This window comes from Heterocephalus glaber, unplaced genomic scaffold (genome assembly GCF_053883595.1).
Source record: "Heterocephalus glaber isolate CG9 unplaced genomic scaffold, H.glaber_assembly_v1.0 deba00001760, whole genome shotgun sequence".
NCBI classification, from domain to species: Eukaryota; Metazoa; Chordata; class Mammalia; order Rodentia; family Bathyergidae; genus Heterocephalus; species Heterocephalus glaber.
In genome coordinates, this window is record NW_028258457.1 from 7,140,371 (window position 1) to 7,155,743 (window position 15,373).

The window sequence follows — 15,373 nt, forward strand, 5'->3', positions numbered from 1 at the left end:
AAAGAATAGAGGAGAGAGATCCATCAGCTGGGAAAGGGGGAAGACTTTCAGGAGGAGGAGGAGGAGGAGGCATAAAGGAAGTGGAAAAGCTCACAAGAGAAAGAGAAAAGCCCAGGAGAGAGGTCTTGGCTCAAATGTCACCCCCAGAGGAGAACAGACCGATGGATAAGAAGCCCCCCTCCCACCCCACCCACAACTGTGGAAGTTCCAGTGTTATTTTCGGCCTTTTTCTTGTTTCCTACAAGAATGGAGGCAGCATAGGAGGGGGGGCAGTGTCTGTTCTGTTTTCATTTTTAGTCCTATGCCTAAAAGAATGACCAGGATATACAGCAGGCGCTCAATTCAAAGCCCGTTGCGTGTGTGCGTGAACACGTGGTGCTGCGAGCTCCCCCAAGCACAGGACACACGGGCGTCCCAAGGCTAGGTGGGGAGCCCTGGCCGTGCCCTTGCACTGGGAACCCCCCGGCTTCAGAACCCCACCTTCTTGTGGTCTCGCTCTCCGGAGGAGTCGTCGCGAACCTGGAAGTTGTGCAGGCTCACAAAGTCCTTGAGGTCATAGGAGTCGCCCCGCCGCTTGCAGATGAGCAGCGCTTTGTCCAGCAGGAAGGCGTACCTGGAACCCCCGGGTCAGGGGCTCTGTCGGCTCCCCACCCCGCCCATCAAGGTCCCCACCCTTCTCTTCCTCATTGGCGGAGTTGGCAGGGCCCACCTCACCCACGTGACCCCTACTGGCCTGGCCGCCACGGCTCTGGGTTCCACCTATCCATCCCGCTAGGCCCAATCCCGGTCCAGGAAACCCCACCCCCCTTTCTGCTGGAAATCAGGCCCCACCTCCATCCCCACCCACTCTCGCTATGACTCCACCCACAGATCTAGGAACCTGGCACCACCCAGGATCCCCCAGACCAATGCTGACTCCACCCACCTGCTTATCCAGCGTCCTGGCCCCGCCCCCAGGCCCCACGCCCACCTGTCCATCTTGGACCGCCTCTCCACCGAGGTGATCTTGAGCTCCCCGTCAATCTTGGGCCGGCCGTAGTTGGCCAGCGATCGGTCCTGCGCAGCAGGCGGGAGGAATCTGGTCAGGGCTCACCAAGAAGGAGACCAGACGTCCGCCCCACGTGGCCACACCCCGGCCCACCCCAGCCCTCACCAGGTTCTCAATGGACAGCTGGAAGTTGGTGATCTGCCGCAGCGTCTCGTTGTCCCTCTTGACCTCGTTTACACACTGCGCCAGGTCCTGGGGGTGGACGAGGGTGAGCCTGGCCACCTACGCACACCTGGCCAAGTCCCCTGCCGGCCGGAGGCTCAAAGACGACGCCACAGCCCGCGTGGAACACGCCACCCCCACCCCCTCACCCTCATGGCGTCCAGGGCCAGCCGCAGGTTCTCCTTCTCCATGGCGTCCTGGGTGTGCTTCACCAGCTCCTGCGGGGACAAGGACTCAGACACTCCGCCGCCCCTCTCCTCCCGGGAGCCCTGCAAGCAGACCCCCTCACCCTGCCCTCCCCGCGGGCCGGATGTGACCCTAATGACCCACCCCACGGGGTCTCCGAAGACCCAGACGGGAGCTCTGCCAAGGGCCTTCCTGGGGGACCCCGCTGGCCCCGCACCTGGAGAAGGAGGTGATATTTGAGCACTCTCTGCATGGGGACCATCAGCAGGTCCCGCAAGGTGAACCTGCCGTTGTTGGCTCGCTGAGAACATTCCTGGGAATCAGAGGACACGGGTGTCATGAAGGGGGCAGGATCGAAGCAGAGGAGGGGTGGGGAGGGTCTGGAGGAACGCGGCTGCTCTGAAGCATCTCCCGCCAAAAAATAATAAGGAGAAAGGAAGAAAAAGGGCAGGCGGATGTCCTGGGGTGAGAAGCAGGTGAAGATCCAGGGAAGCGCAGCCAGCACGGCCAGGAGACACCAGGATCCCAGCTGGGGTTCAGCTCAGAACGGGGCTCGGCCTGGGATTGGGGCTTGGCTGGGATCAGGGGCTCCGGGTGAAACTGGAGCTCAGCCCAGATGTAGGATTCCGTTTGGGGTCAGGTTTGGTTCCTTGCAGCCCCTGGGACTGGGAAAGAGGGGGACCCCCTCCCCAGGGGCAGCCAGGCCCCCACCTCCAGCTTCATCTGCACGTCCTCTCGGGCCGTGGCCACCTGGTCCAGGTGTTTGCTGGCCGACTCCACCTGGCTGCAGTAGCGGCCGTAGACAAGGAACCTGCAGGGAGAGAACAGGCCTCCAGGTAAGAGTGGCTGGCACCCAGGTCAGGTGAGTCTCGGCATCAGTCCTGGCCTCTCTGGTCCCAGAGAGATGACCCTGAGCCTCAGTGTCTCCATCTGCAAAATGGCCCTAACAATAGCACTTCCACCCCGGCTCATGATCACATTAACTGTGGTAGCACATACAAGGGGTGATGGGAAAAGGTGGTGAATGTTTAGATTTTTAAAATGTGTGACAGTCAAAGACACATTGCCCAGAATCCTCCCCTCACTTGGAACACACTGATCCCACCCTTCTTGCCAGTTTCTGCAGCAGCTCTGGAAGTGCTCTTTCCTGAGTGTCTCTATGAGGGGTGATAAAAAGAAAATAGGGCAAATGCTGCTACCAAGCACCATCCAACAGGTAGGCAGCTCACAGACACACCACGGTGCATGCCCATCTCCCCTGTCATCAGATCTGGCACCAGGAGACTTGTGCCTTCTTCCCTGAAGTCAGAATAACCATGAAAGGTCGTTTTGCATTGGTTCGGGACACTGAGGCAGCCAGGACGCTCACATCTAAAGACACTCACAAGAGAGGACTCCAGAATGGCTTCAGAAAGTAGCAAGAATGATGGGATACATGTGTTTGAAGTGAAGGGGAGGATTTAAAGGGGGATCCATGGTCATGTGTCTTTTGCTGTAATAAAAAAAATTTTGGTCATTTTGAGATAGGACTTCACTGTATCGTTCAGATTGGTCTTGAACTCACTGTGAGGCCCAGGTTGGCCTCAAACTCATGGTGATCCTCCTGCCTCAGCCTCCTGAGTGCTGGGAGGACAGGTGTGCACCACCACACCTGGCTAAATTTTTTGAAATTTAAACACACCATATTTTTTATTGCACCTCAAAAGGGGCTCTTACCAGAGGACTTGACACATAGCATATAGTCTCTGCCCATTGTTCATTTATTAACAAGCACTTATTGACTGCCTACTGTGTCCCAGGCCCTGTGCTAAGCACTGTATGCATCAGTTGGTTCAGCTCTTGCCACAACCCCATAAACACTGGTTTACAGACGAGGAAGCAGAAGCACAGAGAGGTTAAGTGGTTTCCCAGGGTCACACAGCAGAGGTGGGAATTGAATCAGGTGGGAAGCCCCTGACTCATGCGTGCATAGCAAGCGTCCTCCCTGCCTGTGACCCCGGAGGGTGACATTGCCCGAGTGCCTGGCACGGGCAGGGCAGTGACCCAGGCTCACCTCTCCTTGTATTTGATGAAGACCTGGTACAGGGTGGGAGCCCCCGGGGTTGTGAGCGCCTCCTTCATCTCCTTCAGGAAGTGGGTGTGAACGCGGAGCAGGTCCTGGGCAGAGGGGGGCTCAGCATCCAGGCAGGGGAGTCACCCACCCAGCTCACACCCCAACCCCGGGGCGGACGCAGCACCCCACTGCACAGAGGCCCAGAGCCCCAGGACCAGCAGGCCCACCTCCATGTTGATGAAGATTATCTCCATGTCCTGGGGCTTGAGAAACCGCTGTAGGGGCTTCATAAAGTGCTGCACCGAGGGGGGAGAAGGGGGGAGGGAAGTGAGACCCCGTAGCCCTGCTCAGCCCCTGAGAGGAAAGCACAGAGGGAGACAGAGACAGAGAGAAACAGAGAGACAGAGAAAAAGATGGAGAACACCCACACACAAAATCTTGTCTCCAAATGTTAACAGCAGAATTATTCATAACAGCCCCAAAGTGGAAACAACTCCAATGTCCATCAGTAAATACATGGACAAACAAAATATGGTTAGTCCCCTCGGTGGAATAGTATTCAGCCATGAAAAGGAACCAAGCTGAGACACATTTACAGCACGGCTGGACTTTGTGAACACTGTACTCAGAAGGACATGAGATTTGTGATGAAGTAGATAGGAAGCATCCCAAACAGGTGAGTCCAGAGAGAGAGCACCTGGATGTGTGGGAGCCAGGAGCTGAGGAGGGGCTGGAAGATTGAGCTAAGGGATATGAGATTTAATCTAAGGAATAAAAATGTCTAAAATTAGTGTGCGTGGTCGCCCAACACTCTAAATACAACAAGAACCGCGGAACTGCGGGTGGGGAATTATATGTACACTTGTTAAAGCTCCATAAAGCTGATTTTTTTTTTGTACCAGGGATTGAACTCCGGACCTTGTGCTTGCAAGGCAGGTGGCGGAACCACTGAGCTAAATCCCTGACCCTTCATAAAGCTGATTTTTAAAGGACACGGAGAAGGTCAGACTAGATGGCATACACCTGTGATCCGTTACTTGGGAGGCTGAGGCGGGGGAACTGCAAGTTCAAGCTCAACCTGGCAACAAAGTGACTTAGTGAGATCTTGTCTCAAAAATAAATAAATAAATAAATAAATAAATAAATAAATAAATAAATAAATAGAAATGGTCGGGGTTGTAGCTCAGTGCAAGGGCCGTGGGTTCAAAGCTCAGTATCATCAAAAAAAAAAAAAAAGAAAAGAAAAAGGAGGAAGCTGGGCATGGTGGTGCATATCTGTGATCTCAGCTACTTGGGAGGCTGAGGCAGGAGGATTGCAAGTTCAAGGCCAGCCTGGGCAACTTAGAGAGACCCTGTCTCAGAGGGCGCACCTGCTGGATGGAGCCCAGCGTGTCCGTGTACTTGTCCTCGGTCTGCTGGATCTCGCGCAAGCAGCAGCCGCGCTTCTCGTACTCCGTCATCTTGGGCTTCGAGGGGAGCGCAGGCGGGCGTCAGTGGGGCCCCGGCCTCCCGCACCCTGCGCCCCGGGCCCGGCCCCCCCCCCGCCTGGCCTCCGCCCTCACCGGCATGGGCACCGGTTCTGTGCGCATGAGGTCCTCATAGATCTCGTCGCCCTCGGCCTCCTCGTTCTCCACGCAGTCGTACAGGTCCTCGTCCTCCTCCACGGTGTCGCTGTAGGAAGCAGAGTCAGGAAGGCCCACGCAGCCCCAGCCCCTCAGACCTTTCTAGGTCCAGGCTGGGAGCGCCCCATCCCCACCCCCCGACCCCAGGGCTGGGCCGCGACACTCACTCGATCTGATCCGACAGGCCGCTGTAGATGTCGTCATCACCCACGCCGTCCTCATCCGTGGGGAAGGGCCTGGGGGAGGGCGCTGTGAGCCGCGGCCCCCCACAGCCGGAGGAGGGGTCCGGGGCGGGGGAGGGGTACTCACATGATCCCCTTGTTCTGGGCGATCGGGGTCCAGGACAGAGCGGACAGCGTGTAGATGACCTGTGATGGAGGCCAGAGTCGCTCAGCAAGCCCCTTCCCCACACCCACGCCAGGGCACAGCCTCGGCCCCCGGGACTGCAAGCACCAGAGCCAGACTCGAGTTAGACCTTGTGCTTCTCAGGAACCCACTTCGGGGTTTTCGAATCCATTAACTGAGCCTCACCAAGATCCGGTAATCTTAGTCAATCCTCCCAGCCACCCAGAAAGGCCAGGATGATGTTATCCCCATGTGGGACCAGAGAGGCACAGCCTTGCACCTGAGGCCACACAGCAGGCCCTGGAGTTCCACAAGTCCCCCGCCAGTGCTGTCAGCACCTTGTGTGCACCCTGCTTTGTCTCAACTGCTGGCTCCCGGACAGCTCATTTTCCCAAACAGATGTAGATGGAAATGAGTTGAAGCCCAGTCTTTGAGCTTTAGGGCCCATCTCACCTTTCCAAAATCTTGCACATCGAAGAGGTCAAAAGCCTCGAAGAGCTCACTGCGCTTGAGGCCAAACTTCTCACAGCAAGTGGACAGGAAGGTTCGGATGTTCTTAAGGCACAGAAACTGTGGAGGGAGAGGGAAATTGCGGGTGGGGATGAAGGATGCAGGAGAAGCTGACCCCAAGGTAGCATGGCTTGGGGCCTACTACAGAGGGAGAAAACTGAAAGCTTGAGCTCCCTCCCACAAAACCATGCTCTCTTCTGAGAAAGAGCAAGCCATACCTGAAGGCAGGCAGATCTAATGCTTAAAATTTGCTTTGTGGCACTAAGGATGGAACCCAGGGCCTCACACATGTTAGGTAAGTGCTTCGCCATGGATCTGGGTCTCAAGTCCTGACTCAGTTTTTTTTCTTTTTTGACTGCAGTGAAATTTAGAAAACCTAAAATTAATCACTAGCAGATAAACACATGTGGTATGTCCATGCAACGGAAGATTATTCAGCCATCAAAAGGAATGAAGTACGGATACATGCCACAATGTGAATGAACCTTAAGAACAGTCTGCTAAGTAAAACAAGCCAAATATAAAAGGTCACATATTGTATGATTCCATGTGTATGAAATAGCCCTGAGCTTTTCCACTTCATGAGCCAAGACATTCCTTTTCTTGTTCAAGGTAGTTCGAATCAAGACACTGTGACTCACAACCAAAAGACTTTAGTTAAGACAGCACTCAGACACAGATATTGTGCTACCATTTGGGTACCTGGCTCTGAGTTTTAAAAAGCTTTCCTTTCCTTGCACTTGCCCAATATCAGCTCATCCAGTGTGCCAATGGGACCAGCTCTCTGAGTTCCCTTGATTCTAAAGAATTGTAAACAACTTCTCATCCACCAGTCTCCCCGAATGCAGTCTTGGCTTTTCCATGAAGTCAGGGTGCACAGCCTGTGCAAAGGGCCTGAGGCAGGACAGCGCCCTGGGTTTTGAAGGAACATCAAGGAGACCCTGCTGCTGCAGCAGGGGGAGTAGGGAGGGCAGAAGGAAGAGGAGAGGGGAGGGAGAGGACCAGGGTGCTTATTATGAAAAAAAATAAAATAAAATGAATAAATTTCCATTGCTATGGTTTGGATTTTGAATGTTGTCCCAAAGCTTATACGTTAAAGCTTGGTCGCCAGCCTGTGGGGCTGTTGGGGGAACCTTTAGGAGTTGGGCCTTAGTGGAAGGTCACCGGGACTGTGCCCTGGAAGGAATCCTGGTCTCTCTTCTCTCCCCTCTCCCTCTCTGCTTCCTGGTCACCATGGCCTCCTGCCATATGTTTCTGCCCCATCACAGGCCCAAAAGCAATGGAGACAACAAACCATGGACTGCAACCTTAGAAACCATCAGCCAAAATAAACCTTTCCTCCTTGTAAGTTGATCCTCTGTGCTATTTTGTTACAACTATGGAAAGCCAGCTCACACGCTGCTCTGGGGACTTTGCTTTGGTGTCCCAAGGAAACAAGTCCATCCCAATGACTACAAGACTATTCCCCACATTCTTCATGTCTGTGTTCAAGGGGTCTCCTTCCCTGGGAGACCATCTCTGACCACTGTATTTATTTTATTTTATGATACTTAAAGTTTTGTTACTAAAGGTTGAACCCAAAGTCTTTGTACTGAACTACATCCTTATTTCTTTTTATTTTTTATTTTTTGTGACAGGGTCTTGCTAATCACTAAGTTGTCCAGGCTGGGCTCAAACTTATGATTCTCCTGCCTCAGCCTCCCAAAGTGCTGGGATGACAGGCGTGCACCACCATGCCCACGTTGATCAGTGATCTTCCATGTCATTATTCTAATTGTTTTGGAAGCCATAACAACTCCCATACAAGACAGCAAACATTATAAATGTTCAGACTGTTCTATTCACCACTGGTTCTCCTCCCTCCCCGCTTTATTTAGTTGATAAAGTAGGAACAGATTTTAAGAACATGGATTCCAATGTGCAAAGAAGTCGTATTCTGGGTAAAGAAGCTTTCACACAGCACCACAAGCTCCAGACAACTCTTTCAGGAAGGGTAGAGTCAAATGGTGCGGGAAACTTCCTTGTGGTTTTATTTTTAAAAACTGCCACAGCCACCTTGACCTTCAGCAACCTCATCCTCAGCAAAAAATGCAAATCCCTCTACCAGTAAATAGACTGTGCTCACTGACGGCTCAGATGGTTGCTGATGTCTTTTAGCAATGAAGTATTTTCTAATTAAGAGATGTACATTGCAGGGCCAGGGATGTAGCTCAGTGGTTTTGCCGCCTGCCTCACAAGCACAAGGTCCCAAGTTCGATCTCCAGTACCAAAAAAAAAAGTTCAAGTCCAACTTGGGCAATTTAGCAAGACCCTATCTCAAAATAAAAAATAAAAAAGAAGGGGTGGGGATGCAGCCCGGTGCAAAGGCTCTGGGTTTAATCCTTAGTACTGAAGGGAAAAAAAAGAGATGTACATTGCTACGTTAGACATGGTGCTATTGAACCCTTAATAGGTGACGGTGTTGCACAAACATAACTTTTATACATACTGAAAAACAAAAAATTCATGTAACTGGCTTTATTGCAATATTCACTTTTTATTGCAGTCATGTGGAACCCAACCTGCGATATCTCTGAGATCTTTGCCCTTATTAAACGCAAGCCCATAAGTCTGCTGTAATAATATTTGCATTTTGTGGATGCCTGTAACACATAGATCAGTACTTGGGTTAAGTGCAGTCTCATGACCACACCTAGTTTGTTACTGTTTTTGTTTGTTGTTATTGTTGTTACTGCTGGTATTTGCAGTACTGGGAATTAAACTGAGGGTCTTCACCCTGGGCTACATTCCCAGACTTTACTTTTTTAAATTTTGAGAAGATCTCACTAAATCACAAAAAGTTTCCCAAGCTGGGCTTGAACTTGTGATCTTCCTGCCTCAGCCTCCCAGAGTGCTGAGATTACAGGTGTGCACCACCACACCCAGGTCTCCCACATACTTTAAAATCATCTCTAGATGACTTATACCTACTAGAATGTCAATGCCATGTAAAGAGCTTTTACAGCTTATTTTTCAGGGAATAATGGCAAAGGAAAAGTCAGTTCAGTACAGATGCCATTTTGTTTGAATATTTTTGATCCACAGTTGGTTGAATCTGCAAATGAGAACAAACAGAAATGAATGCTTCTCATACTTCCATCTTCAGATCATACCTTCTTGATTATTGTCAGATCCTATGTCTCAAATTATTTTCTCTTTGCTGTCAAAATATGTGATACACAAAAGTCAAAGGAAGAAGCGTTTATTTCAGCTCATGGCCTGAAGAGGTTTCAATCTGTAGTCAGCTGGCTCCAAGGCCAGGCAGCGTGGCAGAGGAGAAACAGTGCATGGCAGGGCAATCAGGAGGCAGCAAGCCTTCCTTCTTTCCCTTTTTATCCAACTCAAGCTACAAGCCTATTGGTTGGTGACACCCACGGCAAAGTTGAGCTTTCCCATTATCCTCACCAAGAACTATGCTAAACCAATCAGTGGACTAATTTAGTTACCACACATCCTTAGCCCTTATTCACACACTCATGACCCAGCCACCTCTGAAAAGCCCCACCTGTGAGCACATGAGGCTTTGGGAGGACATCTAGATACAAGCCATAACGTCCCAAATCTACCTAAACCATTACATGTGGAACATGGACTTTAAATTTACTTTAAAATAAATTAAATGTATTTAAGAAGAGGCATCATTTACATCCTAGAATAAAAGAAAAACTAAGATCATTTGTTATCAGAATTGCCTTAAAATAGACATGATGGAAACAATGTTATTACGTTCCATCTTTCTGAGGTTCTGACCTTAGACTTGTTTTCTCTCCGTAAAAAAGTAAAAATGGTGACTGTTAGAGATGTTTAAAAGACACAGTAGCAATTCAACATTCATTGGTGAGGGGGAAGAGAGAGAGAGAGAGAGAGAGAGGAGAGGTTGGAAGGGACTTTCTGTAACATGGCAAAGGTCATTTTCAAAAACTTAGAGAAAAATATACTGAATAATGAAATGTTGAAAAGATCCCCTTGGAAATCAAAACTGAGGCAAAAGTGCTTTTTCTCACTATTTCTGTGCAACTCTGTTTTATTGTGGGGGTTTTTTTTGGGGGGGTTGCTATTGGGGATCAAACTCACAACCTTGCACTTGCGAGGCAGGCACAAGGCCACTGAGCTAAATCTCTGGCCCCTCCAATTCTCTTTTAAAGAGTCAGCCTGCACTTGAAGACAAGATGGAGAAACAAAAGGCAAGAAAGAAATACAGTGTTCATTTTTATGGAAGATACCATTGTCAACAGAGAAGCTCTCAAAGAACATGTAGATAAATTGCTTGAAGTAATGACATAGTTTGGCAATGTTGCTGAACACAAAAACAATATAACAAGTCTAGTGTGTGTCAGTACATCGACATTCAATCAAAATATATTATTTCTTGGGCCGGGGATTTAGCTCAGTAATTCTGCCGCCTGCCTCGCAAGCACAAGGACCTGAGTTCAATTCCTGGTACAAAAATATATGTATATATTTCTTAAAAAGATAATGTTTAGCACATTTTCAATGTGTAAGCAAAACTAACCTACGGTGATAGAGATCAGGTCAGTGGCTGTTCTGGGGCAGAGATTGACTCTGAGAGAGACCACAAATATAGAAATATTCAGTGTCTTGATAAGGATGTGGATTACACAAATGTACAGAGTTGCTAGAATGGGTTACACAATAAACTGAAGGGAAATTAGATCTTAGTTTTAAAAGAATATCATTTAGCGGGGCACAGTGGCTCACACCTGTAATACAAAACTCTGAGAGGCTGAGGCAGGAGGATCACAAGTTCAAGCCTGTCCTGCGCAACTTAGGCTCTATCTCAAAATAAAAAATCTAAAAAGGGGATTGGGGGCCAGGGATTTAGCTCAGTGGTTCTGGCGCCTGCCGTGCAAGCACAAGGTCCCAAGTTCGATCCCCAGTACCAAAAAGCAAAACAAAACAAAAACATAAAAGGGGCAGAGGGACATAGCTCATTGCAAAGGCCTTGTGTTCAAGCTCCTGTACCACTAAAAAAAGATACCATTTACCATCTCCTAAAGATATAAAATAAGCCAACACCAAGAAGCTCATAAATACAAGTGCAAATCCTTCACTGAGAAGGATTATAATCTTTTATGGAAAGATGTAAAAGTAAACCTAAATAAATAAAGTAAAATACACACTCATTTTTATCTATGAAGGCTCAAAACTTGAAATTTTTCAACTCTCTTTAAAATGAAGCTATAGGGCTGGGGATTTAGCTCAGTGGTTCTGCTGCCTGCCCTGTAAGTGCAAGGACCAGAGTTCGAGCCCCAGTACCAAAAAAAAAAAGATGCTCAAAATGAAGCTATATATTCAATGCAACTTCAGTTGAAGTCCCCAAATGGTTTCTGGATGAACTTGTTACACTAATCATAATATTTATCTGGAAACACATGGGGGCATAAATAGCCAGCGTAATGATGAAAAACCCAAGTGGGGATACCACTCCTATCAGATATCAAGGCTTGTCATAAATCTACAGTAATTAAAACAATGCAGGGCCAGGGATTTAGCTAAGTGGTTCCACCACCTGCCTCAGAAGCACAAAGGTCCTGTGTTGGATCCCCAGTACCAAAATGAACAAACAAACAATGTAACAATGTGATGAGAACAGCCAGCCTCCACGATGACCCCATGGTCCAGGCCCAGTGGACCAGACCTCCCTGCATTTGTGCAAAAGCCGAGATGCTCTTTTTTAACCCCACCCACACTAACCAACACAGGCCCTGTAAGACTAAGAGATCCTGACAGAAGTAACAATTAGTGACTCTTCAGGAGTAGTTAACAAAAGGGATTGAACTTCTTCTTTGACCTCTTGGATAATTCACTGGCCATCATATTGGGAAACCACATGTAGAGGAAGTAAGGGCCCTGTGGATGGCCACTCAGGAAGTAGATCCTCCAGCTCTGCCCAGGCTTTCAGGAAAGAGTGGCCCCAGCCAACATCTGCTGCAGCCTCATGAGACCGCAATTGGGAAATTCCCAGTGGATCCTGGGAATTCCTGGCCTAAATAATCCCCGAGCATACTAAATGGCTGTGTTACACTCTTAAGTCTTGGAATAATTTGTTACCTAGTAATAGGTAGGTAGTATAGGGATAAGGACAAATAAAAACCAGTATTGAGGGATTTGTATAGGACACTATGTTTTAAATCAATAATACAGTGGGTGTAAAGGGCTCGACATGGTGTGCGACTTCGTGTCTGGAAAGTATCATTATCTCCATCACTATCAATAACACACCATCATCCTCGTGATCATTATGACTGTCCTTATACCCGTCATCATTGTTATCCACAGCAACATCACACCACCATCACCACCGTCACCATCTGCATCTCCATCATTACCCCCATCACCACCATCACCATTTTCACCATCCTCTTCATCATCATGGTCATCGTCATCAGCATCAGCATCAGCATCACCATTGTCATCAGCATCAGCATCACAATTGTCATCAGCATCAGCATCACAATTGTCATCAGCATCAGCATCACAATTGTCATCAGCATCAGCATCAGCATCACCATTGTTATCAGCATCAGCATCACAATTGTCATCAGCATCAGCATCAGCATCACCATTGTTATCAGCATCAGCAGCACAATTGTCATCAGCATCAGCATCAGCATCACAATTGTCATCAGCATCAGCATCACCATTTTCATCAGCATCAGCATCAGCATCACCATTTTCACCATGATAGCTTCACCATCACCATCACTACCACCACCACCATCACTGAGACAGTTACTCTCACTTGTTCACGTGACTGGATTAAGAGATGCCTAGAGAGATGATGGTTTGTGAGGATGTTAACCTCACACTGATGAGGTGAATGGTCTGAGAGAAGAGGGGCCTCCCTGGAGGAAGTGAGTCATGGAGGCATGATCCTGGGAGCTGTATCCAGTCCCTGGTCCTCTACTTTCTGCTGGCCCTCAGTTCTCCACTCCCCCAGCTTCCATGAGGTGAGTATCTTTCCTCTGTTACACCCTTCTGCCATGATGTTTCTGCCTCATCACAGGTCTAAAGGCAATGGAGCCAGTGGGTCATGGACTGAAACCTCTGAAACTATGAGCCAAAATAAACCTTTTCTTCTTTAAGTTGTTTCTGTCGGGTATTTGTCAGAGTGACTAAAAACCAACCCAGTCACTATCACCATCATTATTATCACCATCACCAGCATCACCATCTCTTCCATCATCACTATCATCATCTTCATCACGATCATCACCATAATTACTGTCACTGCTACCGTCCACGCCAACACCATATCACATCGCCATTATCATCATCGTCATCATGATCATCACCTTCTCACCATCACCATTATCATCTTCATGACCACCCTCACTGTCACCATCACTGCCACCATCCACATCGTCACCACACTCACTGTTGCCATCCGTCATCACCATCACCATCCTGGCTCCAGGTAAAAACATAAGAGTGTTCATGGACTCATAAATTCTTAAACTGGAAAAGACCTCAGATATCCACCAGCTTTCAACCTTCCTCACCGAGGAAGAAGGAGAAACTCAGGGAGAAGAAGGTTTATGGCCACCTTCTACGCCTTACCTGAATTACTGCTGCCTACCTGTAGGAAGAGAACACCAGTGATCTGCCAAAATTCATGCTTTGCCATCAACAATATGGAAAAGAAGTGTATTCCCTACAGTCCTGGAGGTGTTGACTCTAGCCAACTTCCTCTTGATGGACACTTGTGTCGACTCCGGCATTGTATATGAACAAAGCTGCTATGAACACCCTTCTCCACTTCTGTTTATGAACTTATTTCTTGGGGTACAGACCCAGAAGTAGAACTGCTGAGTTCTGGGATGTAACATTTGTCCCTCTTTAACAGATAATAACAAACAGTATCTCAAAGCACTGACAGCCTTTCTCTCCCACCAACTTTAGGATGATTCTTGTCACTCTTTCTCCCCTAGAATAAATACTACATTACCCTCTTTTACACCCTAAATGTCTAGATAGTGATTTAATTTTCACCATCTGTCACAGTGGCTGAATCTCTACCCTGATAAATACACAACAAGGGTCACACTAGGTTGTAATTGTCTGTGAAGGTCCTGGAATCCTGTTGGGTACTGATCATCAAGAGGACAGAAATGAGTTCTTATCAGGCATCAAATCCCCAGCTGCTGGGACACACAGGAGACAAATCAATGAGCAATGGGTACAAAGAACGAATACAGTCATTAACTAATTATGAGCATACTAAGTGACCAATAATGCCAAGGCAACCTGGGCTTTGTTTAAACATCTTAATTCTTAATGGTGTCCTGATAAGTGGCTAAACTGAGGCTCATAGGGCCAGGGATTTAGCTCACTGGTTCTGCCGCCTGCCTCACAAGCGCAAGGTCCTGAGTTCGATCCCCGGTACCAAAAAACAAAAACAAAACAAATAAATTGAGGCTCATAATTCTCATACTTTGTGGGCATTTGTTGGGTGTACAATAGTGAGAGAGAGAGAGAGCACACTGATCTGCCTTTGAAAAGAACATAGTCTTCTCCTTTCCCTCCTGGTCATGTGACTGTGAAAGACTCCATCCCCAGTTCCAGACAATTAGCATAGCCCCCCCTTACCCACAGCTATTAGTTCAGAGATTACCACGTGACCCAATTCAGCCCGATGAAACTATGAGTCCCAGATTTTAAGTTCACCTTCTGGGACAATGACTTATTCTACCCTTTGGTGATCAGGGGTGAGCCTATTAAGTCTGGAGCAACTGCAGCCACTTTGTTGCCCCAAGGGGGAGATCTTGGAGCTTCCTGAAACCTGGAAAATAATCTATCACAGACAAATATTCAGTCTTTAGTGACATTGTTGGAGCTATTAAATGAAGTTGTACCTAAAACCCACACCTGATTTCTGCTGGGTAAGTAAAAAATTCCTCACACAGTGTAAGACTGTGTGAATTAGGACCTTATCAAGCTTTTTCTGTAAAGGACCAGAAGACAAAAACATTTGGCTTTGCAGAATGGACAGTCCCTTATTGCAATTACTCAGCTCTGCCACTGTAGTACAAAAGAAATCATAGATAGCACATAAACAAGCATGCCTATCTGCCAATGAAACTTTATTTTAAAAAGCAGGTAGCAGGCAAATTGGGTCTCTGACACTTGCAAACTCCTTGGGAAGATCCCCCACGGCCTTGATGGGTTGCCAGAGCCTAGTGGGCTGGAGAGAACAAGGGGAGAGACACCCCATGAGCCCCTCAGGCACCCATAGTACTCCCGTCAGCACGGTCAGAGGCTCCGACTGCTCTTCCTTCCCCTATCCTTCTCTCTCATTTTTTTAAAGAATTTTATTTTAAAACCAATCTAGGTCCACAGCAAAAATGAGCACAAGGAGCCATGAGTTCCTGTATCCCTTTCTGCCCC

The 15,373-nt window shown here is 48.3% G+C and overlaps 2 protein-coding genes across 2 annotated transcripts in view; one reads left to right on the forward strand and one right to left on the reverse strand.

The window, feature by feature from the left end:
• Positions 1 to 15,373, reverse strand: part of Vav1 (vav guanine nucleotide exchange factor 1) — a 57,398-nt gene that overhangs the window by 18,681 nt on the left and 23,344 nt on the right. The window contains exons 2-14 of the mRNA XM_004865648.3: positions 5,870 to 5,986; positions 5,381 to 5,439; positions 5,239 to 5,307; positions 5,012 to 5,120; positions 4,820 to 4,915; positions 3,677 to 3,745; positions 3,450 to 3,553; positions 2,108 to 2,207; positions 1,614 to 1,709; positions 1,360 to 1,428; positions 1,154 to 1,240; positions 971 to 1,056; positions 481 to 613 (exon numbers count right to left, since the gene is read on the reverse strand). Coding sequence (XP_004865705.1) covers positions 481 to 613; positions 971 to 1,056; positions 1,154 to 1,240; positions 1,360 to 1,428; positions 1,614 to 1,709; positions 2,108 to 2,207; positions 3,450 to 3,553; positions 3,677 to 3,745; positions 4,820 to 4,915; positions 5,012 to 5,120; positions 5,239 to 5,307; positions 5,381 to 5,439; positions 5,870 to 5,986 — 1,194 coding nt within the window. The remainder of the gene's footprint in view (positions 1 to 480; positions 614 to 970; positions 1,057 to 1,153; positions 1,241 to 1,359; positions 1,429 to 1,613; positions 1,710 to 2,107; positions 2,208 to 3,449; positions 3,554 to 3,676; positions 3,746 to 4,819; positions 4,916 to 5,011; positions 5,121 to 5,238; positions 5,308 to 5,380; positions 5,440 to 5,869; positions 5,987 to 15,373) is intronic.
• Positions 12,057 to 14,112, forward strand: LOC147821204 (uncharacterized). The gene is made up of 2 exons (XM_087201471.1): positions 12,057 to 12,840; positions 12,993 to 14,112. Exon 1 carries the CDS (start codon positions 12,359 to 12,361, stop codon positions 12,758 to 12,760), a length of 402 nt encoding a protein of 133 aa, XP_087057597.1. The 5' UTR covers positions 12,057 to 12,358; the 3' UTR covers positions 12,761 to 12,840; positions 12,993 to 14,112.